This window comes from Ascidia mentula, chromosome 9 (assembly GCF_947561715.1).
Source record: "Ascidia mentula chromosome 9, kaAscMent1.1, whole genome shotgun sequence".
Lineage (NCBI taxonomy): Eukaryota > Metazoa > Chordata > Ascidiacea > Phlebobranchia > Ascidiidae > Ascidia > Ascidia mentula.
In genome coordinates, this window is record NC_138574.1 from 8,218,933 (window position 1) to 8,241,391 (window position 22,459).

Genomic DNA, 22,459 nt, shown 5'->3' on the forward strand with positions numbered 1-22,459 from the left:
TGATTACATCCTTATATAAACATGCACCTGAAAGTGATTGTTTCAAATTTGCACTTTTTTGCGTTCTCAAAAACTTGACCTCTAGGTGGCGACATTGGGGTGGTAGTTGCTACAGAAGCTTATCTGTTCTAAAATCCTGCTTTCAACAAGTTTTGATTTTTAGTTTGTTGTGTCTGCTTTTTTTTGCCAAGGTATCACGTTCGACCATGCAAGTTTTACGTATTTATGCAAATTTCTGTTGGCTTATCTGAAAATGTATAGTATGTTAAATATAAGTGTGTAAATCTTTTTTTATAGATTTGCCAAGTTTAAAACACTTTCTTAGTTGGAAGTCCAAGGGTACTGACAAGTTATTGCACAGTTTCCGAGTGGGCATTGAAGCGTAAATGTTTGAAAGTTTGAAAAGTCAAGAGATTTGCAAAGCAAAGAAACATATTGCTTATCTATTTAATTAAAACTTATTGAAAGATTTTTGTGTGCTATGCAGTTTAATATCTGTGTAATAGTATGCCTGTCACTGCTAATAAGATAAGAGCTACAAAAAAAACATGAAATCGTATCGGTCAGATGAGTCCTGGAATAATTCTGCAGCAAGCTCCTCAAAAAGCAGCACAATGAAAACTGGCAGTGGGCTGAGCATTTCTGTTTGCAAGTTTCAGGTTAATTTTTGTTTGCTTTAATAAAAGGTGTTTGGAAAAGAGTTAAAAACAGCTGAAAATATTTTTGCTGTGTTTTCTAGGATCAACTGAAATATTTGCCAAAGGACAAACAGGAGGAAGTAACCTACATTCTGGGATGTTACCATAACAGCAGGAATATATATTACCTTGCAGAGTCTCTAAAAAACACTCTCTGTGAAGCAGATAGAAAGTCATTATTTCCAGCACTTAGACAGGTTGGCAAACTCATATTTTTGACAATATTTACTGTAAGTTTTTAGTCATGTTTTTAATAGTAATGTGATGACTACAAAAAAACTGAATTGTCTGATGCCCTTCAGGTAATTATAAGTGTATTTGTGCAAAAGGTTCTTCCGAAATCGGACCGACCAGGATTTGACCAATTTACATGTGAAAACACATTTGGCAGAAAATCTCCTGCCTTAAGCAATGGGCCAGTGTACCAACGAAGGACAGACGATTCAGGAATTGGGTAATTTGAATTGGAATAAACTTGATTTTTAAACTTTTACGAGTATTCTCTACATATTTCCGTACAGGTCAAATAGTGCTTCACAAAGTGTTGGTGAAATATCGAGGCAAGGCAGTAGCAAACGAACAACTACACCAGCAAAACCATCACGGTCATCAAGCATGTCTGACTTAAGGTACAGGTAAAGTACTGGACAAATGAATGTCGGACATACCAAAAATACTTTTTTCTTTAACAGAAAGAATAAACCCAATCGAACACCAAAGCGGTTTTCATCAGGAACATTTGGTTCTGCTGTACGCCGAAAAATTCAAGCTGCACTTACACGTAAAAGTTCTTCAACAAGTCGAGAGTTTAAAGGGACATTCCGGCGCAGACATAACTCTGAAAGCGAACTGTTTGACAATAATACAACAACTGACAATGACTTATCTCACCAACTATCAAGGTTGTTTCCATGAGTAAATTTATTGGTAACATACTACAAACTGCAACTAACTTCAGTGTCTTTAATTGTTACAGTGACAAAGAACAGAAGTTGCCAGATCTTGGGTGTATTAAATTTTCCAAGCAAAAGCATGGACATGATTTAGGTTTTACAATAGGAGGTGGATCCGAAATTAACTCTGGTAAGTGATAGTTTTATGTTATCTTGATCCATTTTCACCACATAAAATTTTCATGAAACTCACAACAATTTATTGCATTTGCTTATGCTGGTTTTCTTTATAAGTTCAATAAGCCTCACATGGGGTATGCAAATAAGCACAAAATGTAAAACATCAGCAAAACTTTTAAACTCTTAAAAAGTGTTGTTTAAAACATTCCAGACATATTTGTATCTGAAGTAAAGCATGGATCTCCAGCTGACAAATTGGGTTTGAGCAGTGGTGATGTCATTTGTCAGATCAATGATGTTCCTGTACACAAAGGAATTTCACATGAAACTGTTGTAATGGTACATATACCTTAAAATGTGGTTTTATTAACAGTAACTTGGGTGCTTATTCTGCTTATTGTTTGTAACAGCATAAACATGTGCTAATTTATACTCACACAAAACAGTGACAGCAATAAGTTTTACAAACAATACAAACATTTTAACTGAAATATATTTTCATATATGTAGAACACCAATGTTTCCCAGCATACTATGGTGAAGTGATGATATTAAATATTAATGTAGAGCCATACTGCACAGCATAAATGTTGAAGCTTATCCGTCAAACGATATATATACCTTTAGCTGATCAGTCATTCTTTAAAGTCTTTCGACCCTAGCAAACAGACAATTATTGTATATAATAGCTTAACAAATAGTTGTGTGTGACATTCTACACCAAAAAAAGTAATTCGAAAGGAATGAACGTGTGGCATGGGGTGTTTAATAAAATGCCATGTTGGTGTTGCTGTGAAACTTTCTGTTAAATGTGGTCATAACTATTGATTGGTGTAGTTAATATAATAGTAAAGCAATTCAGTAGGAATTAAGTTAAAAACAGGCAAGCTAAAAGTTTGAAGTGCACTGTGGTAGACCACTTACCAGCAGAACGAAGCTTTGTGTTAAAAACTGTTGTGTCCTCTGAAACAAATGCTCAGAAAAGTACCCTTCAAACTGAAGTACTATTCTTGTAATTGGCATTATGCTGGACTGTAGAATGTGTAGCAGAAAAACTGTTAGAAGTCTTAAGAGGACTCAAAACCTACATAAATCTGCACTATTATGTTTATTTTGGATCAATTTAGCTATACACTGACTAATTCGTTTATCTAATACACTCTGTGATAATGCTGCTGTAGTTCTGTGTGTATTTAAGTACTTTGCAAAACATAATGACCATCATGTTTGTGTACACTTTTTCAAGCCTTGGTGTCCTTATCTTTAACCTGTTTCAGCTCTAAGAATGTTAGTTTATGCCTATTTTTGTGACAATTCCGTATCGGGAGACATCGATATAATTTTATTGCTTTTCTGTTCAATTTCAGATGCTGAAATCAGCAGAGCGTCTGGCAATACACTTTAGACCCAGTGGAGCTCGAAATGCTATGCTGCAAGAAAAGGGATTCTCATGGCTAGACACTAGAGGAAGACCAGTGTCACCTCCGCATGATCACAATTCTAATCCCAATCATCACCCACCTATTATAGACAGTAGAAAAAGTAATGTTCACCTTCTTAGTTCAGGGGAAAGGAAGGTATATCAAGTCTAGACTTAATTATTTGCAACATCCTAAAACTATGTGAAAAATATAAATAAAAAATACTTCTGAAATTGTAAAATTGTGAAGCAAAATTAATTTCTTCCCTTTATTAAAAAAAATTGTTTGATTTAGGCCAAAACTCATTTAATTGATTAAAATTTTCAAAATAATCAAATAAATGCAGAAAGTAGAGAAGTGTACTATTTTTAATACTCGTTTTGTTTATGTATCAAATTAAAAAGAGTTCTTTGCTTTAATGCAGGTAACATTGACAGTTGCATCTGGACAAAGTCTTGGTCTTATGATTCGTGGTGGTTCAGAGTATGGACTTGGTATTTATGTGACTGGAGTGGATCAACAATCTGCTGCTGAAAATGCAGGTCTGAAGGTAAACTTTCCATCTGGTGGAACGCATTATTTTAAAAATGGGTAATATATCTAACCTTTTTTTCTTTTAGCCTGGTGATGAAATTTTGGATGTGAACAATGTCTGTTTAAATGGTGCAACTCATGCTGAAGCTGTAAACCTTATCAGATCAAGTCGAATGCTCATTATCACTGTTAGGCACATTGGAAGAATACCACAAGTATGGGCTAAAACACTTGTTTCATATAATTTTTTTAATTGTGTTTTGCTTTCAGGCATGTTTGGTTCAGGCCAAGCAGAAGCTAATAGATGACAGAATATCACTTCACAGTAAAACTCCACAAAACAAGATGCTTAATAATAATGTTGGTGGGCAGCCAAACGGAATTAAGGTGAAGCAACTTGTATTACAGTTTATACATTACTGGAGTTTGCATGTTGGCGTTTGTAGGCAGAAATTTTTGCTTCCTTAATTATATTATTGTTTTAAATCTTTTTAATTGATTTGATCGGTCAATCGGAACCAAATAGTTCTTGAAAATTGTTGTCATTTGTTATCTGTGATAATGTACAACAGAACGCGTTCCAGCGGCGGGTTATGAGTCCTAAGCAGTTGGTCCTCCCGAACATGCACGTCAAGTCACTGCCGTCCAAAGGTGCCGCCAATATTTCCAGTACCATGTCGAATCTGGAGGATGCTCTTCTTGCCTCTTCCCTGTGGATGACGCTTACAGACCAGGAACGACGCTCAGTCCGTTATTACGTCAAGGAGTACGCGGCCGGTCACGTGACGCCTGACGCGTTAGTGTTGTCCTTATCTGAACTTTTTGATAACCATGAAAAAGTAAGCTGATTTTCCAATAAATAGATTGATTTTTAAGTAATGGGTTGACAAAAAAGCACACTTAAGTTGGGTTAAAAGAACAAAAACTGCATACTTCCTTCAACAAACGTTCAGGTAGAATTATTTATGTTAGTAACTCTATTTGTTTCTCTTTGCAGTTTTCTTTGATGTCGGCGGTAAGAGAATGTATCAACGAGCGTGACTTGGATCGATTCGACGTCCTTGTTCTCCGGCGAGAAATCGAAGTGCTCAAAAGCCGCCATCAAGACGAAAATCCCGCGTCAAAACCCTCAAATAACCACGGAACCCCGGCAACTCAACTTAGTGAGAGCGATCAATCCAGCATGGAACCCGCTAGTCACTCGACCCCAAACAATTCATTCTCACCGATTGAGAAAAGAACGCCAACAACAAAAAGAAGAATACAAAAACTTTCCCCGGTTAGGCCATCAGCAAATCCACCCCCTCCACCTATTAAAACCCCGCCAGCAAAGCCGAGAAGATCGACATTGAAGCGAAGAGATGACAAGACGAGCACTAGCTCTTTTGAAAGTAGTTCCCAAGTCACTATCAACTCTGATAACAAAGTAGTACCGGAACAAGAGACTGAAGAAATAGACCAAGTCCGGTCATCCAGTCCGTTTAGCCTGGCGCTGGAGAAACACAAGTCGAGCCACTCAGGTCGAATAAAGATTGGCGCCAAGGCTGCTCCGACTCACCACGGTGTACCAAGCAAGGACTTTTTTACGAAAGATGAAGTAAGCATTGAACCCCATCCACCACTTAGAGGTTTAATGCGGCCGGTTAAAAACCCCAGTCTGAGGCTACGAAACAGTGCAAGAAAATCCGTTCCCATTCCGAAGATGCAGGAAGAAGTTATCACGTCAGATAACTCGTCCTCGTTAAATGATAGCGACTTTCCGCCGCCGCCATCTTTTCGTTCCTCTCCAAGTTCCTTCATTGAAACTTCGTCGTCCACCACTAAAACGCCGCAGAGCAATTCCATCAGCCTGCGTTCATCGTCATTCGGTTCGTCGGCAAACTCGCGCATTTCGTCGAATTTCACATCCTACAAATACCCGGTGAAAGCTGAAGTCCACCAACCACCAAGGTAATATAATGTTTTTTTGCAACTCATCATCCTAAGTTTAAAAAGCAAGCATCTAATATATATATATATATATATATATATCAATCCCACAAAATGCCTATATAGGACTTGCTTAATAGAAAATGCCTATATATTTATAAACATATTTCACTTCTAGGCCAAATTTGTTCTTTAAGTGGTTTGGCATTGATATATGGATGAAAGCCACTGTTGTCTGACGAAACTATACGCTAGAAACAAAAGCACACGCTCGCGAAAACGTTGTATTTGTTAAAGACAGGGTCTGTCCAACTTCCCAGACTGTTATAGCTGGCGATTTAGTTTAACATTGATCTGTACAGTCGGTGGATATATACTGCTTATTTGAGCATATTCTACCATGTGCTGTAAGTTTCCTCTCTATTTGTAAGTTGAATGGGTCGAGGTCTTTTTTTGGATTGGTTTCTAACCGATTTATGTTTTCTCCCGCCAACAGTGCCGCATTTTGCCCCGTGGCATAGGGTCTGGATTCTGTACAATCTACTTTTTATTTAACACAACTCATTATTTCTACCTTTTGTAGTCAACCGCAAAGGAATGGACATGCCAACCACAATAAAGCGCGTATTACGTCATTCAGTTGTCAGGTATACATTGCTATACATTTCACTGAATAATACGACACAAAAACATTTTTTCCCATCTTCAGAACAACCTAGATGACAGCTCTTCGTCGGACGGGGAATCATCTTGTCCTTACTTCCAGAAGGACGTAGATCTCCAAAAAGTCGTCATATTTCGCACGACGAGGACTCTTGGCTTAACGCTAGAGGGCGGAGCTGGAACTAAGCAGCCTTTGCCTCGAGTTCTAAAAATACAGGTATTGATTCCAATTGGACTAAATCAAGTGTTTAGAGCATGGGTTGACAAGCAGTTGTTGTTATTTGAACAACAAATTTCCATGACCTCTTTTTTTATCAAACAACAATCGAAAAATGGAGCCTACCTTTAGAGAATGGTGCAACACCCGTATTTATACAATCTAAATGAAACGTTAAAGGAAATATTTAAAACGTTTTATTCAACGACATGAATCGGTGTTTTCAAAGCAAACTGCAAATTTTTATGGTATGAGACATCACCTGGTAAAATAGTACTTAGTTTTTTTTCTTTCACTTAATCCAAAAACTTTTATGCAGCCTGGAAGTTGTGCATATTTGTGTGCTCGTCTTCGAGTTGGTCACGTTGTGCATTCGGTCAACGGTTTACCACTAAAAGGCTACAGCCATGAGGATGCGATCAGAGCAATTGCTTCAGCGTTTAAAGAACGTGGTCGAGATTCCATTGATTTAAGCGTGAGCGGTCCCTACGACTGAAAATACACCTGCGTCGGTTTGTTTGCATCAGGTATAATAAAGGCATTGTTGTAAATTTATCTACTTTTTTTGTTGTAACCAAATGTATATATTGTGTAATTGCGAAATTTGAAAGGGTGCAATGTTTGGATTAACTTGTGATGCTCGCGCTGGAATTTTTGCCTGTATGAATGGTCCATTTTCTTACACCAATATTGCGAAAAACATATTGCTGATGTCTTTTTCATATTCTGTAATTAGGATTACACCATTTTCTTATACTTCAACCATGACTAATGCGCAATCATATAATCCTATTTAGTTCCGCCTACTGTTTGTGGTGTGTGACTTCAGTGTTCAAACTTTACCTCCTGTAGCATCAATCTCTGCTGCGACGTTGCTTATTTCCTCATTTCAATAGGTTTCATCTTGTTGTATTTTCGTTCACTGCGTTCAATAAATTTTCATTTCTCTCGTGTTTTTACATTGTTTCAAATTGGTGCACCGAATGACTAAACTATTTTTTACTGTACAGTGCTACGTTGTTACACATTGCGTACTTTGCCTGCATTGCCGAATGTCATGAGGTTGTTGCTTGCCTTTTTTAGATTTTCAAAGTGTTGCACAGTCCTTTGTAGACTACACAATAAGTTTACCCACCTACGGGATTTGTACATAAAGTTTATATGTCAATAAATTGTAAAAAAATAATCAAGTTTCTTTTACTTGTCTTTGTAGGGTTATCATGTGTTTATTTTTATGAGTAGTATTTGATCACCAACGACTTCGTATCAAAACACGAGTTTTTTAAAAAAAATAACATATGAAATTACTTCTTGACAGATCATACGTAAACTTCATAATTTTACGGTAATTGCAATTTTTTTTTAAATTTTGAAAACTGCGTTTTGATAAAGTATTTTTATAAAGAAATCATTTGCATAAAGAAATCAGTGGTGTGAAATTATTACACGAAAACTAAACTGTAGCTGACAAATTTTCTTTGTGAAACACTGCGCAAGTTTTAACCCTTGACATCTTTGTGATGACGCAAAAATTTGAATGAAATTTTCTCACGGTCAGTTCCTGAAGGAAGAAGCTGTTGTTTTGTTTTGAGTCGTGTGGCGCAACTTTAAAACAGTCTATATTTTAGCTTGTTGTCATATAAATTGTCCTCTGTATAGGTTTGAAGGGAAGTACAAAATTCTGTAAAGATTTTGAAAGATGTACAAAGTAAAAACCTGTATGTGCTGCACAAGTGCACATCATACACGTTTATACAAGCCCACGGGCTCTAACTAAACATATATTTCTAGCTAGTTAAATAGATTTAACCTGTGTCACATGATAACCTACGCAATATCATTGCAACATGTGAGGTGCACAATTACACACTATTTAAAACTTAAAATAGGCATAGATGTATGGCACATTCAGCATGTAGGCAATGATGCAGACAATCAGTTGTGAAACTGAAATCATGTCACTATTTGCTGTTTTTCATATCTTGAAGTATATGAAAAAAACAAAGGCTCTAGATGAGTACAGTAAAAAATCAGTTTAAACTATGATGTTTGTGTCTTTGATCACATATGTTTTACATCACTTCTCTCTAGGGTTTTATTAGTGAATTGTGCACACCTTGATGATGTCTGGTAATGTTGCACCAAGTGCAGTTGATTTAAATGATGTGGAAAAGAGGCTAAAACAGTTGGAAATGAATTTTCAATCAAAGAAAAGACCACCAAACAGGCTCAACTTTGGCCCACAAGTGAGCAGTCCATCTGCCACTTCAATGCAAAGACCTCAAAGTAAGTTAAAAGTTTCTTTTTTATGATTGCTGTTTTTACTTAAATTTATCAATTTGCATGACGCATGTCTTATTTGTTTCCAGTGTCTTTAAACTTTCAGTCATCTGCTCCAGCCTCAACACTTCAGTCAATGCAACAACCAAGGAAAAAACAGATTTGTTTTTCTATTCCACCACCGGTCAAAAGCAATGAAAGGTGGAAATGTTGAAAATACCATTCAGTATAAATATACAACAGAAAGCTTGTGGTGTACTTTTGACACTAATAGTTAATCATTTTCTGTGAAGCTAAGTTGACACTTAAATGTAATCTAAATAAAATAAAACTTAAATTTAGTTCTTTTTCAATGTTAACACAGTGAAAGAGTTAACCAGAGGCTTCAAGAAGTTTATCAGCAAACAGGAAAATTAAGAATCAATGGGCAAGTTATTCAAGCCCATGTAAACCAATTTGAAAACCTTGGACAGATTGGCAGTGGAACCTGTGGTCAAGTGTACAAGATGAAATACACCCCTCTTTCCTACATAATGGCTGTCAAAGTAATTTATAATTTGGTGTATACGTTTGAATATGTTTAATTTCAAAACATATTGGTGGCAAGGTACACTATTTTAAGAAAGAATACTTTTTCTTGCATTATGCAGAGAAAATGAAATTATATGTCCAAACTTATGCTGAAACATTTACATTATATCATCGCATTTTACTTTCAAGGCATTCTAATTAGACATTTTGTGTTTTTAATTTTGCACTCAGATTGTATTGTAGCACATGGTGCAGGTCCCAAATTTAATTATCCTAATCAATAATTAATAACGGACAGCTGACTTGCTAATCCTATATTGCTGCACAGCAAATGAATAGATCTGGCAACAATGATGAACAAAAGAGAATTCTCATGGATCTGGACATTGTGCAAAAAAGTCATGACTGCCCAACAATCGTGACATGTTTTGGAACTTTTGTCACTGAGGTATCAATGTTTATTTTCCACATTTAAATTTTTGCAAGCAAAACAAGTGCAATATTCTTGGGTGTGCGTGTAACATTGCAAAAATTTTCCACAATAAGAAGCTGTATAAACAAATGTGATCAACAAAATATGCACCCTTAAAAGCTAGTGATACACATCCCCACCATATAGCTTATAGCCACAAAATGCAAATTAATTGTCAAATTTTGTGATAATTATAATTTACATTAGTAACCAATTCTTACCAATGAATAAATATTTTCGCAGAGCTCTGTGTGGATTAGCATGGAACTGATGGAGACTTGTTTTGAGAAACTCAAAAAGAAAATCCAAGGACCTATGCCAGAAGCTGTACTAGGAAAATTAACTGTTTCTGTAAGATGCATGTTTCTTACTCAGCATTTAAATTTATTGTGTAGTTAAAATACTTTTATTTGTCATTGCATTTTATCTTTCTAAACAGTTAACAGAGTCACAGTGCTTTCACAGCAATATTGTTGTGCTTTGTTCCAAAACTGTTCTCCATTTACAAATGCATCCAAAATGCATGGTTGTACTGTACTGTACAGTTGAATGATTAAGACGAAGGACATTTACACTTTAAGAAAAAAACAAATAGTTATTTTTATGAAGTCAACCTCTTTTTATTATACTTTTTTGATCATTTCAAAATATTAAAACCTCAGTAACGCAATGTATTTTTTTGTGTTTTTTTTCTTAATCATGTTAATATCCTAATATTCAAAAACATTTTAGGTTGTGCAGGCATTAAACTACCTGAAAGAGCAACACAATGTTATCCACAGGGATGTTAAACCGTCCAATGTTCTTGTCGGTAAGAACGGAGTAATAAAGTTATGTGATTTTGGGATCAGCGGCCGATTGGTTGATTCACAGGCAAAAACCAGGGCTGCTGGTTGCACTGCTTATATGGCGGTAAGAAAGTATTTTGTCATGTTAGTGAAATTATTGAAGGCTAGGTTATTGTAATATCTGATAGGTCCCTTGCAGATTTTTGTTAGTTATCTTGACCCATTTTTTAGACTCATCAAATTTCATAAGGTGTGAACATTAGATACATGGCAAGTTGACACATTTTGCAATGGCACTTGCGTCGCTTTTGAGCACACAAAATGTTTCTTAGACGCTACATGTTGCAAAGTCCCATTTTGGGACCTTTGAATTTTATAAGGCCATCACCGATTACTGATATGAAAGATGTATAAAAATACAAACTTTTACAAATCCTGGTATACAAATCACTTTTCAACAAATCTTACTGGTGCACATTTGCAACACTAAATCATGATGTATGGCAGCCCCAAGATAGAACCTTCCTTGATTATCATAGTCTTTTGTTTAAATTTGCAAAATTTACAGTTTTCCTTGAGGCATGATATTGCAACTGCTCAGCCACTTTAAATAGGAAATTATTTTATGAAGATAAACCTTTGTAGTTGCATACGAGTCTGTGGGTTTTGTCAAATTACACTTTGTTTTGTACCCAAAATGTAAATCGTATTTTGTACCAACAGTAAATCGTATCCCACTATATCAATAATGACAAACATAATGCGTATTATGACCAAACCAACCGTCGCCTACGCTACGCTGTAAATTCTGCTTCACCTTCCCACGTAGAATCTTTTGTTTAGCGGCTTACACCCTTTGTAATACATGACTTTAAATCAATACCAATTTTGCCGAAACCGTATTTATCGATTCTTCTGTTCACTGAAATTAAACTAAGTTGTTAAAGTTTGTTTTTGCTAAAATTGCTTTATATGCAGTTTCTTGCGTTTTTAATTTGTTTCCAGAGCGATTAACAAACTATTTAATAACAGCCTGAAAGAATTAGTCCCGATCCTTTGCACCCCAACTACGACATTCGTGCCGACGTGTGGAGCCTCGGCATCTCTTTGGTGGAACTTGCAACTGGAACATTTCCCTATAGTGACTGCAAAACTGACTTCGAAATGCTTACCAAGATTTTAGAGCAAGACCCACCTTCCCTGCCGCATGACAAAAACTTCTCCATCCACTTCCAAAAATTCGTGACTGCGTGGTAAGAGTTGTCAGAACATATCTTTGGTGAACATTACATATTTAATTTTTCTATTGTTCGTGTTTTCCAGCTGCACAAAAAACTACAACAACCGACCAAAATATCGCGAGCTTCTGTCCGACGAGTTTGTGCGCCGTCACATGCATAGCAATTTCGACATCACTAATTGGCTAAATGGTGTGCTACACCCAAGAATAGCAAGTGCCCACACGCCACCTTCCACTGATCCGTTTGCGTTTGCAGCTGAAATAACACAAGCTCAATTTGCAAAACACTCTAGGACTCGATCCCTGGATTTTAAAGACTTCAGCCGAAAGCCTAATTCCAAATGAGGTTCTTCCCCTTTGTGCATCGTATCTTTTAAACTGTCCAGCGGTTACGCTTGTTATCAGTGTTCTCGAAATTTTTAAAGGTTGTTTTAGCTGCTTTTATATTTCAAGTGTGATGTCTCCTGTCCGTTGTTTGCACTCCCGCGCTAATAAAGTACTACCATGTGATATATTTCGGCGAAATGAAAGTAACCCCTGGGATAGAGTATCTTTAGCATTTAGTTAATAGGAAGTGACATCCAAAACCATTTGTTTAATTGTGAATTCTTTAGCTGGCCAGATCGTCGCAAATCACAAGTTGCACCGATAAGACCTAGCTCCATAGCAGATCGAAACCGTGGCCCTGTCTGTAGCTCACTGAAAAACATTCTTGACACCATAGCTAATTCATGATTGTTATCAGGAGTTGGACATTTTGTGGGTCGAAATATTAAGTTAAAAGATTGGATCGTATGAAAGCTTGTAGATAGCAAATATATCACTTAAATACGATACCGAACACACAGACTAAAAATTAACAAAAAACTGCGGTAAAATAAATTTGAATACGTGTGACAAGTGTATATCTGAACTTTGGACCTCCCGCTCTGGGGTTACAAGAGAGTTAAGAGACTGGTAAACTTATGCCAAACGCAGTGATACAGGGGCGAATTTATAACGGCCAAGTTAATATGTCACCTGAGCCGAGTCGACCGTTGAATCGTGCGTATGTTCAATAAACCCTGTTTTCTCATGCGAACGATTAAGCGTACGTTGCAACGTGAGCTGCTTTACGCTGCCTATATTTGCAGTCTGGGGTTTGGTCATTCTCTTCTGGATTCCATTCTAATCGTTTGTCACGTAAACTGTTAATGTGAAAAGGATTGGAGATAAACGTTGCCAGCCTTGTGTCTGGCATAGTTGCTAGCTGTAGAGTTCGCCCGAATTACGGTAAGCAATTGTTTGCAGTAACATGCACCCGACACTTGACCTCTCGCGTGAAAACAAAACTCAATGCAGTACACAGGAGCCACATATTGCAATTATCCACCATCCATGTATTTGTTCTACTACACAGCATTTCAACGAATGTCATGCAATTGAACTTATGCATTTTGACAGGTGCATCATATGTCACTAGCATAATGTCAGCAAAACTTAAATTACAGTTACTTCGCAACTGCGTCATTGGTTTGCAATCGCAGTTATTGTCAAAGTCAAGTTACAATCCTGGACGCTTTTACAGTCATCAAGAAAGTTTACCTTTCCTACCGGTTCCACAACTTGACAAGACTTTAAACAAGTATTTAAAAACCATTAAACCATTAGTAAGTGATGTAGAATTTCAAAAAACAAAAAGTTTGGTGGAAGAGTTTGGGAAATCCAATGGACTTGGAGAAAGGCTTCAAAAAATTCTGCTTGAGCGTGCTAATGCAAAAGAAAACTGGTTGTCTGATTGGTGGCTTGAACAGGCGTATCTTCTTTCAAGAGCTTCGGTGGTTGTGCATTGCAGTCCATCTGTAACATTTCCCCGATACAATTTTCAAGGAACTTCTGGCCAAATTCACCAAGCAGCAAAGGTCATTTCTGCCATAATTGCTTACAAAGTGGACATTGACAATGAAGCTCTACCTGTGGAGAAGTTGGGAGGTAAACCTCTATGTATGGATCAGTATTATAGAGTGCTATCATCATGCAGAATACCACAGCTAGAAAAAGATGATGTAAGGTCATTTGCAAGAGCATTTAGACCACCAAGACATATTTCTGTGGTGTACAAAAATAATTTCTTCGAATTGACAGTTTATCATAAGGATGGTACTCCTCTAACTATAGATGAGCTGGAAAGTCAATTGCAAAAAATAACACAGTTGGGTAAAGACAACGGTCCTGCTGTTGGAATCCTTTCATCTTTAGATAGAGATAGGTGGGCAAAAGCCTACAACAAACTATTAAAGGACAACTCAAACCAGTCTTCAATTGAATCCATTCAGCAGTCCATTTTCACACTGTGTCTTGATCAATCTAATTCAACATCCAATAAAAACTGGAGAAGTGAATTTGCTTTGAATTGTCTACATGGTGGAGGTAGCCATCTAAACACTGGCAACCGATGGTTTGACAAAACTATCCAAATGGTTGTAGATGAAGATGGTGGAGTTGGGTTGGTCTATGAGCATGCGCCAGCGGAAGGCCCCCCTATTGCAGCACTTTTAGATCATGTTTATCAATACTGTGATTTCCATCATCAAGATAATTCTGGTGACACAAAAGAGTTGCTTCCACCTAAATCTCTTCCTTTCAATGTAACTGATGATCTATTGACACAAATACAGGAGACTTCAGTATTTATTGATAAGGTGGCATCAAGCATTAAATTGCAGGTGGTTGACTTCAAAGAATTTGGCAAAGAATTTATTAAATCACAAAAAATGAGCCCGGATTCTTTTGTTCAAATTGGATTACAGCTTGCATATTGGAGGCTCCATCAAAAGCAACCTGCAACTTATGAAAGTGCATCTTTGCGCCAGTTTCGACTTGGTCGCACCGACACTATTAGGTCTTGTTCCATTGAATCTCAGAAATTTGTGGAAAATGTTGATTCCCCAACAACACAAGTAACAGAAAAGGCAAAACTTTTCAAGAATGCAATAACTTCTCATCGTCAGTATGTTAATGACGCTGTAACAGGCCAAGGAATTGACCGACATTTACTTGGATTTAAGCTGGCAGCTAATGAGGCTGGCCTACCAGTTCCCGATATTGTTCGTGACGATTCCTACAAGCGTGCAATGCACTTTAATTTATCTACTAGCCAAGTGCCATCTAAGGCAGATCTTTGCATGGCCTTTGGACCTGCAGTGCTTGATGGGTATGGAATATGCTACAATCCGAAAAGTAACAAAATTTTATTGGCAGTCTCCACCTTTGACTCCAACTCTGAATATGACCCAGATGTTTTCTGCAATCAGTTGTTTAAAGTGTTTTGCGATATGAGAGACATTCTGATTGCTGGATCTGCCAAGTTGTAATTGTTAAATGTGTTTCAGATATGCTTGCATAGGAAGAATTTATTTCAATCAATATGCTGTAGTAATGTGCCATAATAACAGCCATTTGGTGGGTAGAATATACTGCTTTGCAACTACTTCATAATTAAGCCGCACCTACTTCATAATAACTGCTTTAACCTATGATTTACTCACCATCAAAAAACTACAAAAATTAGAGAAATAGTTATTAAATTTAAACGTTTTTGTTTAAAATTTTAATTTATTGGAGTTTGGTAGAAAGTTGTCAGCATGCTATGCACTTCCTATTTAAAGTTAAATTGAGCTTAATAGTGTTAAAATATTTATAATTATTTATGCACATGTCATATTATAATGGCACACAGTTGTGTTGAATGGCAACTCTGGCATGATGGCACATTGCAACCGCATATAATTGATGACGTTTATTGTTTTTCTGTTTGAATGAACTGTGAAACATATTTAATTTATAAAAAGTTGTACAATTTAATTATAATAAAATATCTTTATGGCAACATTTACTTGGGTTGCTTATTGGGTTTATATATATTTTTTAAGAAGGGCGTTTGACGTCAAAACATGAACAGGAAAAGTTGATGCAAGTCACATTTTTTAGGAAGATTATAGAACGTGGGTTGTCTACTTGCAGAAGCATTAGTTTGACCAGGGCCCTTTTATATGTTATTTTTCGGCAAATGACGTCAACTCTTTTGGGGACAAGCAGTTCTGGAACGCGCAATGATTCCCAAACTTTTTTTACTCTAAAACCATTCGAAGTTTTCTTAGGCCGGGTCCACACTCACGCTTTGCGCCGGCGGATTCTTTGTTGTTGCATTATACGCCGACGTGCGGGCGTACGCTCGGGACATTGAAACAAACAAATTTACAGTGTTCGCGGACCACCCACATCCAGTATGTCTTACATGTACAATGACAGGCAAGGAAGCATTATTTCTCGGTGAAAAGACAAACGAGAAACTCGCAATAATGAACAAAGCACAACACACACACTTTTTGGAAATTATAAAACCTGTTATCCCGAAATAAAAGTCGTTGACTTGCAATAAAGCTCATTGTAACAATAAAAACGCCGTTAAATGTAAGCCTAGACGATACACGTTGAGAACAGCCTCCTCGTCCAAGCTGGAAAGTGAGGCAACGTCGGGCCAGGTTAGTACTTGGGTGGGTGACCGCGTCGTAGTGCCGCGATTTGTAGGCTTTGGTTTACTTTTTCATCCGCGTTTTTATTGAACAACGCGGGCCTTGCGTCACAAATGTGTAAAACCGAATGAAAGTAACAGCTGTGCAACTGTGCACTGCGTAACTTAAATGTTATCGCAAATTCATCACGCAACTCTTTTTAGGGTACACCGAAATGCCTGGGTTTTGTAAATGCCAAACGTTTTTAATATGTCTTTTTGTTAATTCGTTTACATATGACCTTTATGGTGACATAACATACATATGTTTCTATTTCTGTTTAGTTGAATAATTATCTAATATGCGCAAATGGACCCCATTAGCCCAGTTCAGTAGGCCTACATACATTTTCAAATTTAGCAGCGTTTTTATGGTTGCACGGTTGAGGAATTGATTTATACGTATTTACACGACAAAAATGCATATATGGAGTAAAACATTCATTTGTGGTCAATCGTTTTCGGAAAAACTACTTGATATTGACCATTTTGATTTATTCTGATGAATGTCCTCACAGAATATATCACCTTAGTGCATGTGACACGGCCATAAAAACTTTGCGTAAAACTAAAGGTACTTCTACAACAAACATCCAAAGTTTTACGGTTCTACGTCAATTAAAAAAATGTAGAAAACTGCACGAAAAGTAACGGCGACCAAAAATCGTAAACCTTTTGCGCTGACGAGAAAAGGACATCACACAAGGCGCTTGCGTCGAAAAAATGCATTGTTTAGATAGGAGAAGGCGTCTTTTTTTGCAGATATCGAATAGTTTCAAACATAGGAGAATCCACAGATTACGTTACCTTGAAGGTCAGACAGGGTTTTGCATCACACATGTCATTGTGACGTCACAAACCAAAGGCTTATTTGTCCCTAATTAACGGAAGACCATAGGGCAGTGGTTCTTAACCTTTTTTCTATCACGCCTCCTTTTAGTAACGGACTTGTGCCTTACGCCCCCCCCAAACTGTAAACAAGTTTCATACCAAAAGCAATTGTGTTTTTGTCGATGTACCTAAATAAGCTAGCTAGCTGAACACTGCAACACGATAAAAACATAATATGTATCAATTTAAGTTTGCTTATTTAACTAAAAAATTACGGGACCAATAAACGGTTTGTGACGAAACAGATGAATCATTACAAAAGGTATTTTGTGACGCAATGGTTTCTTTGTGACGTAACAGTAACTTAACTGCACAGGCGGATTTTTCATTGAAACTACAAGATTTTTGTTCCGAAACTGTGAGAAAAATATGACAGACAGCATAGGACATTAAAGTTACTACAAAAAATGAAGTTTTGTTATAAAGATTGCGCCCCCCATGAGAATTGGTTGACGCCCCCCCGGTTAAGAACCACTGCCCTATGTTACGGTCCGGAACACTTTTTCTTTCTTGGAACGAAATGTCGTTTCCAAGTGTTCGGAGCATAATTTGACAATTTCGTTCTGGAAACAGTTTTTGTTTTGTGCATCTCTTTACCACAAGGTGCTGCTATAGGGTATTGCAGAAACGACATAACTCTGTACTTCGATAAGACGGTATTGGTGCGTTTCTTTGCTAAGTGACATTACATGACGCCATTTTGGATGTGATGTCATAACTTTAACCTCCCCTTTGTGTTGACTTTAATTTGATGATTCCAACATTTCTAGTTACTATATTGCGAAAAATACATTAGTGCATGGTTGATTGTGGCGAATTAAATAAATCATTTATGACGCGAACTCGTAGGCAACGCTACTGTCGGGTAAAAAGTGGTGTTACTATTATGACAGAATAACTGTGTTGCATAATCAGCTAATTTGTTTGGTCTTCGGAGGCCAAAATTCAATTAACCTACTTCTAACTTTTGCTATGAGTGCACAAAACGACAATGCCAAACTAACGGTTTTTCTGTTTTCAAAAGTTCATGTATCACGTTAGCGATCATAACTGCTGTAACAACAAGAACACCCTGTCCCAGTTACTGTTTTATTATTACACAACTAAATAAGACATAATAGGTCCAACAGCGGCCATCTGACTTCAGCTTAAATTAACATAAAATCCGTTTATTGCACTTGTTCACTTTTTTTCCCCTGTTTAATGCAATATTATGCTAAACCAGTTTTACAATGTTTTCCATTCCTACGCATAAGGCTTGCTGCCAGCACTCGCGCATAACCGAAGCGCTTTCTATGATGCACGCAACAATAGCTCGCTTCGCACGATTTCATTCGCAGCGGTAAAAGTACGACTTTGATCAGCTGTATCTCAGAAACCAGTCGTCGTATCAAGCTACTTTTTTCGCCAAAAATGTTTTAAAGTTATGAACATCTCTTAGTTTGATTAATAACATGTTTTATTTTTACGTGTCATATGCACTATAAGTAGATGAGTTTTTGTCGTTATAGGCCTATTAAGGTACAGTAAACAAAACTGTAATCAAGTACAAAATTTACTTCTGTCCCGTAAAGGAAATGTTAAAATAAGTTAGCCTACAATAGTTTTTTTTTGACATTTTCACCATTATTGTATCTGTGATAATTTGATACAGCGGCGAAAAATTGTCGACAATACAACATGTCGCGGTTTATAAGGTAGAGGGAAAACATTCTAGAATTCTTCGTAACTAAGAATGGCATTGGCGTGTTAGAGTAATTTTCGGCGCAACGATTCTAAGAAATGCATGCTCGAAAGCATTCTACGCCCAATTGCTCTGGAATTGTAGCCTATTGAGTTTCAGAACCAGCGACAAAACAAACTTTTTTACTTGTTTCCAAATTCAACGGCGGAAAAACAGGAGACCGAGTCAGAGCCGAGTAGAAAACGTTTCGCAGTGATTCTTGTATTCAATGTTTTACTGTAGCCTAATTAGATGAAATTTTGTATTATTGTCATTTTTGTTTAAAACCTGTAGGCCTAAAGTCTGAATTTTTTGATTGAAAATGTGAGTGTATTGCGCATACGGTATAAAGAAATTAGGTGAGTAAAGCAAATATTGCGATGAATAGTATATTCCCTATAGGTACTGTTACTTTTTTTGTGCCTTAGACTATTTAGAATAATATAGCAAAACAGAAGGTGTGATGAAATTTTATGTAATGTTTTGATTGTTATTTTAGGCTACAATAACACCTTTCTTTGAAAATCCATATTTTTCTGCCCATTAACAAAACAGCATTAATTAAGTCTAATGATTGTTGAAAATCTGCAATTGGGTCCGTTAACAAGCTCTCGAATATTCTTGATAGAGTATGATCATAATTTGTCTCCTACATGTAGGGGTGATAATGTGGAATATTCTACATTCAGCGCCACACCTCAACCCAATATATAGCCTATAAAGATATATGACGTGGTTGTAGGCTATATAAATACGGACTAGCTAGAGTTTGGACCGGCGTATTGTTGAATTACGGTAACGTGGAAAGTTGTCAAAACAAAAAGTTATTTATTAAGGTTAAAAAACTTGTCTGGTTGCATTCACACCCCAGTACGCCTACCATCGTTTGCGGAGCAATTGCCATAGACATAAATTATCAAAATTCCATGCGCGATTCTGCGACTACGTGACATATTGCTTACCATTACGCTTTTTAATTTTATAAAAGGACTACATTTAGCCACGGATAAACAAATAGTGTACTTTGTGTTGGGCTGCAATATGATGTCTGCAAGAATGAAACAAAAATTACATCGCAATTGTGTCATTGGTTTGCAATCACAGATATTACCGAGTTACATTTATAGACAGTTATGCAGCCACAAGAAAAGCCTACCTTCCCTACCGGTTCCACGACATGACAGGACTTTAGACAAGTATTTAAAAACCGTTAAACCATTGGTAAGTGATGTAGAATTTCAAAACACGAAACGTTTGGTGAAAGAGTTTGGGAAATCCAATGGACTTGCAGAAAGGCTTCAAAAATTTCTGCTTGAGCGTGCTAATGCAAAAGAAAACTGGTTGTCTGATTGGTGGCTTGAGCAGGCGTATCTTCTTTCAAGAGCTTCGGTGGTTGTGCATTGCAGTCCATCTGTAACATTTCCCCGATACAATTTTCAAGGAACTTCTGGCCAAATTCACCAAGCAGCGAAGGTCATTTCTGCCATAATTGCCTACAAAGTGGACATTGACAACGAATCTTTACCTGTGGAGAAGTTGGGAGAAAAACCTCTTTGCATGGATCAGTATTATAGAGTGCTATCATCATGCAGAATACCACAGCTCGTAAAAGATGATGTAAGGTCATTTGCGGAAAAACTTCCCAGACATATTTCTGTGGTGTACAAAAATAATTTCTTCGAATTGACAGTTTATCATAAGGATGGTACTCCTTTAACTATAGATGAGCTTGAAAGTCAATTGCAAAAAATAACGCAGTTGGGTAAAGATAATGGTCCTGCTGTTGGAATCCTTTCATCTTTAGATAGGGATAGGTGGACAAAAGCCTACAACAAACTATTAAAGGACAACTCAAACCAGTCTTCAATTGAATCCATTCAGCAGTCCATTTTCACACTGTGTCTTGATCAATCTAATTCAACATCCAATAAAAACTGGAGAAGTGAATTTGCTTTGAATTGTCTACATGGTGGAGGTAGCCATCTAAACACTGGCAACCGATGGTTTGACAAAACTATCCAAATGGTTGTAGATGAAAATGGTGGAGTTGGGTTGGTCTATGAGCACGCACTAGCGGAAGGTCCCCCTATTGCAGCACTTTTAGATCATGTTTTCCGGTACTGTGATTCTTCTCACCAGAATGTTTCTGGTGAAACAAAAGAGTTGCTCCCACCCAAAGCTCTTCCTTTCGATGTAACTGATGATCTATTAACACAAATACAGGAGGCTTCAATATTTATTGATAAATTGGCATCCAGCATTAAATTGCAGGTGGTTGACTTCAAAGAATTTGGCAAAGAATTTATTAAATCACAAAAAATCAGCCCTGATTCATTCGTTCAAATTGGATTACAGCTTGCATATTGGAGGCTACATCAAAAGCAACCTGCAACTTATGAAAGTGCATCTTTGCGTCAGTTTCGACTTGGTCGCACCGATACTATTAGGTCGTGTTCCATTGAATCTCAGAAATTTGTGGAAAATGTTGATTCCCCAACAACACAAATACCAGAAAAGGCAAAACTTTTAAAGAATGCAATAACTTCTCATCGTCAGTATGTTAATGAAGCTGTAACAGGCCAAGGAATTGACCGACATTTACTTGGATTAAAGCTCGCAGCTAAAGAAATTTGCCTACCACTTCCGGAAATTTTTGAGGATCATTCTTACAAGCGTGCAATGCACTTCAATTTATCTACTAGCCAAGTGCTATCTATGGCAGATCTTTGCATAACGTTTGGACCTGCAGTGCTTGATGGGTATGGGATATGCTACAATCCTAAAAGTAACAAAATTTTACTAACAGTCTGCACCTTCGACTCCAACTCCGATTATGACCCAGATGTTTTCTGCAATCAGTTGTTTAAAGCTTTTTGCGATATGAGAGACATTTTGATTTCTGGATCTGCCAAGTTGTAAAAAATATTTCTGGTACATTGCTGGATCTGCCAAGTGCTGTATAGCCTACATTAAATATTTTGTGCATGAACATCAAACTGTCTGCCATTTATTTCGTACAATGCATTGTTTTGCGTGTGATATACATATGACTATTGTTTGAGGACGTGTTTACCGTAAAATAATTGAAACGAAATGTTCGTTTTAAATTTGGAATCCCAGAAAAAATATTACATTTCATCTTATTGCACAAGTTCGTCTGTGACGTGCTTTTTCTGCGGATCGGCGGCGCTACACGCTACACAGCAATTTTTTGGCCTTTAGCCGAAACGCGTCCCATCCAATCTTCTAGGTAGCCGAGCCCGCGAAACACAACAGACACTTGTATTCGATACAGGAACGACCAGCACAACAACGCGCCAGAATGGAACGGTTTCTAGTTAAAGAAACACAATTGTACATTCAACATATAGACAAATTCACACTATGGCAAATTCAATCGCACTTACCGAACTGTTTTGCGACCGATCTTATTCCGTAAATTATCAG

At 37.1% G+C, this 22,459-nt stretch overlaps 3 protein-coding genes and 1 pseudogene across 4 annotated transcripts; all 4 read left to right on the top strand.

Moving 5' to 3' along the window:
• The first annotated feature begins 538 nt into the window (after window positions 1–538).
• Window positions 539–7,664, top strand: LOC145914379 (whirlin-like). Of its 2 annotated transcripts, none has more exons than XM_083002204.1 (16): window positions 539–659; window positions 740–895; window positions 1,028–1,152; window positions 1,220–1,333; window positions 1,391–1,600; window positions 1,675–1,781; window positions 1,983–2,110; window positions 3,139–3,348; window positions 3,617–3,742; window positions 3,813–3,941; window positions 3,997–4,113; window positions 4,299–4,565; window positions 4,724–5,676; window positions 6,239–6,302; window positions 6,365–6,535; window positions 6,855–7,664. In XM_083002204.1, the coding sequence occupies exons 1-16, from the start codon at window positions 549–551 to the stop codon at window positions 7,029–7,031; spliced, it is 3,165 nt and encodes a 1,054-aa protein (XP_082858330.1). In that variant the 5' UTR covers window positions 539–548; the 3' UTR covers window positions 7,032–7,664. The 2 variants fall into 2 exon arrangements, with proteins under 2 accessions (XP_082858330.1, XP_082858331.1); XM_083002205.1 differs by having other exon boundaries at window positions 1,220–1,327.
• Window positions 7,665–8,630: 966 nt separating this feature from the next.
• Window positions 8,631–12,356, top strand: LOC145914389 (dual specificity mitogen-activated protein kinase kinase 7-like). Its single transcript, XM_083002218.1, has 8 exons — window positions 8,631–8,821; window positions 8,905–9,016; window positions 9,180–9,360; window positions 9,675–9,794; window positions 10,062–10,169; window positions 10,551–10,730; window positions 11,639–11,859; window positions 11,930–12,356. The coding sequence occupies exons 1-8, from the start codon at window positions 8,656–8,658 to the stop codon at window positions 12,189–12,191; spliced, it is 1,350 nt and encodes a 449-aa protein (XP_082858344.1). The 5' UTR covers window positions 8,631–8,655; the 3' UTR covers window positions 12,192–12,356.
• A 642-nt stretch (window positions 12,357–12,998) lies between these two features.
• Window positions 12,999–15,700, top strand: LOC145914382 (carnitine O-acetyltransferase-like). Its single transcript, XM_083002209.1, has one exon. The coding sequence runs from the start codon at window positions 13,262–13,264 to the stop codon at window positions 15,197–15,199; it is 1,938 nt and encodes a 645-aa protein (XP_082858335.1). The 5' UTR covers window positions 12,999–13,261; the 3' UTR covers window positions 15,200–15,700.
• Window positions 15,701–20,053: 4,353 nt separating this feature from the next.
• LOC145914383 (carnitine O-acetyltransferase pseudogene) lies at window positions 20,054–21,993 on the top strand (annotated as a pseudogene).
• Window positions 21,994–22,459: the final 466 nt, after the last annotated feature.

What these genes read in the sequence shown, in the direction of transcription:
- LOC145914379 (XM_083002204.1), top strand. Translation starts at nt 549, where the DNA reads ATGAAATCGTATCGGTCAGATGAGTCCTGGAATAATTCTGCAGCAAGC. An exon ending in CTGAAAATGCAGGTCTGAAG is followed by an intron (nt 3,743 to 3,812) that starts GTAAACTTTCCA and finishes TTTTTCTTTTAG; the next exon opens with CCTGGTGATGAAATTTTGGA. An exon ending in CTCGAGTTCTAAAAATACAG is followed by an intron (nt 6,536 to 6,854) that starts GTATTGATTCCA and finishes ACTTTTATGCAG; the next exon opens with CCTGGAAGTTGTGCATATTT.
- LOC145914382 (XM_083002209.1), top strand. Translation starts at nt 13,262, where the DNA reads ATGCAATTGAACTTATGCATTTTGACAGGTGCATCATATGTCACTAGC.
- LOC145914389 (XM_083002218.1), top strand. Translation starts at nt 8,656, where the DNA reads ATGATGTCTGGTAATGTTGCACCAAGTGCAGTTGATTTAAATGATGTG. An exon ending in CCTACATAATGGCTGTCAAA is followed by an intron (nt 9,361 to 9,674) that starts GTAATTTATAAT and finishes ATTGCTGCACAG; the next exon opens with CAAATGAATAGATCTGGCAA. An exon ending in GTTGCACTGCTTATATGGCG is followed by an intron (nt 10,731 to 11,638) that starts GTAAGAAAGTAT and finishes ATTTAATAACAG; the next exon opens with CCTGAAAGAATTAGTCCCGA.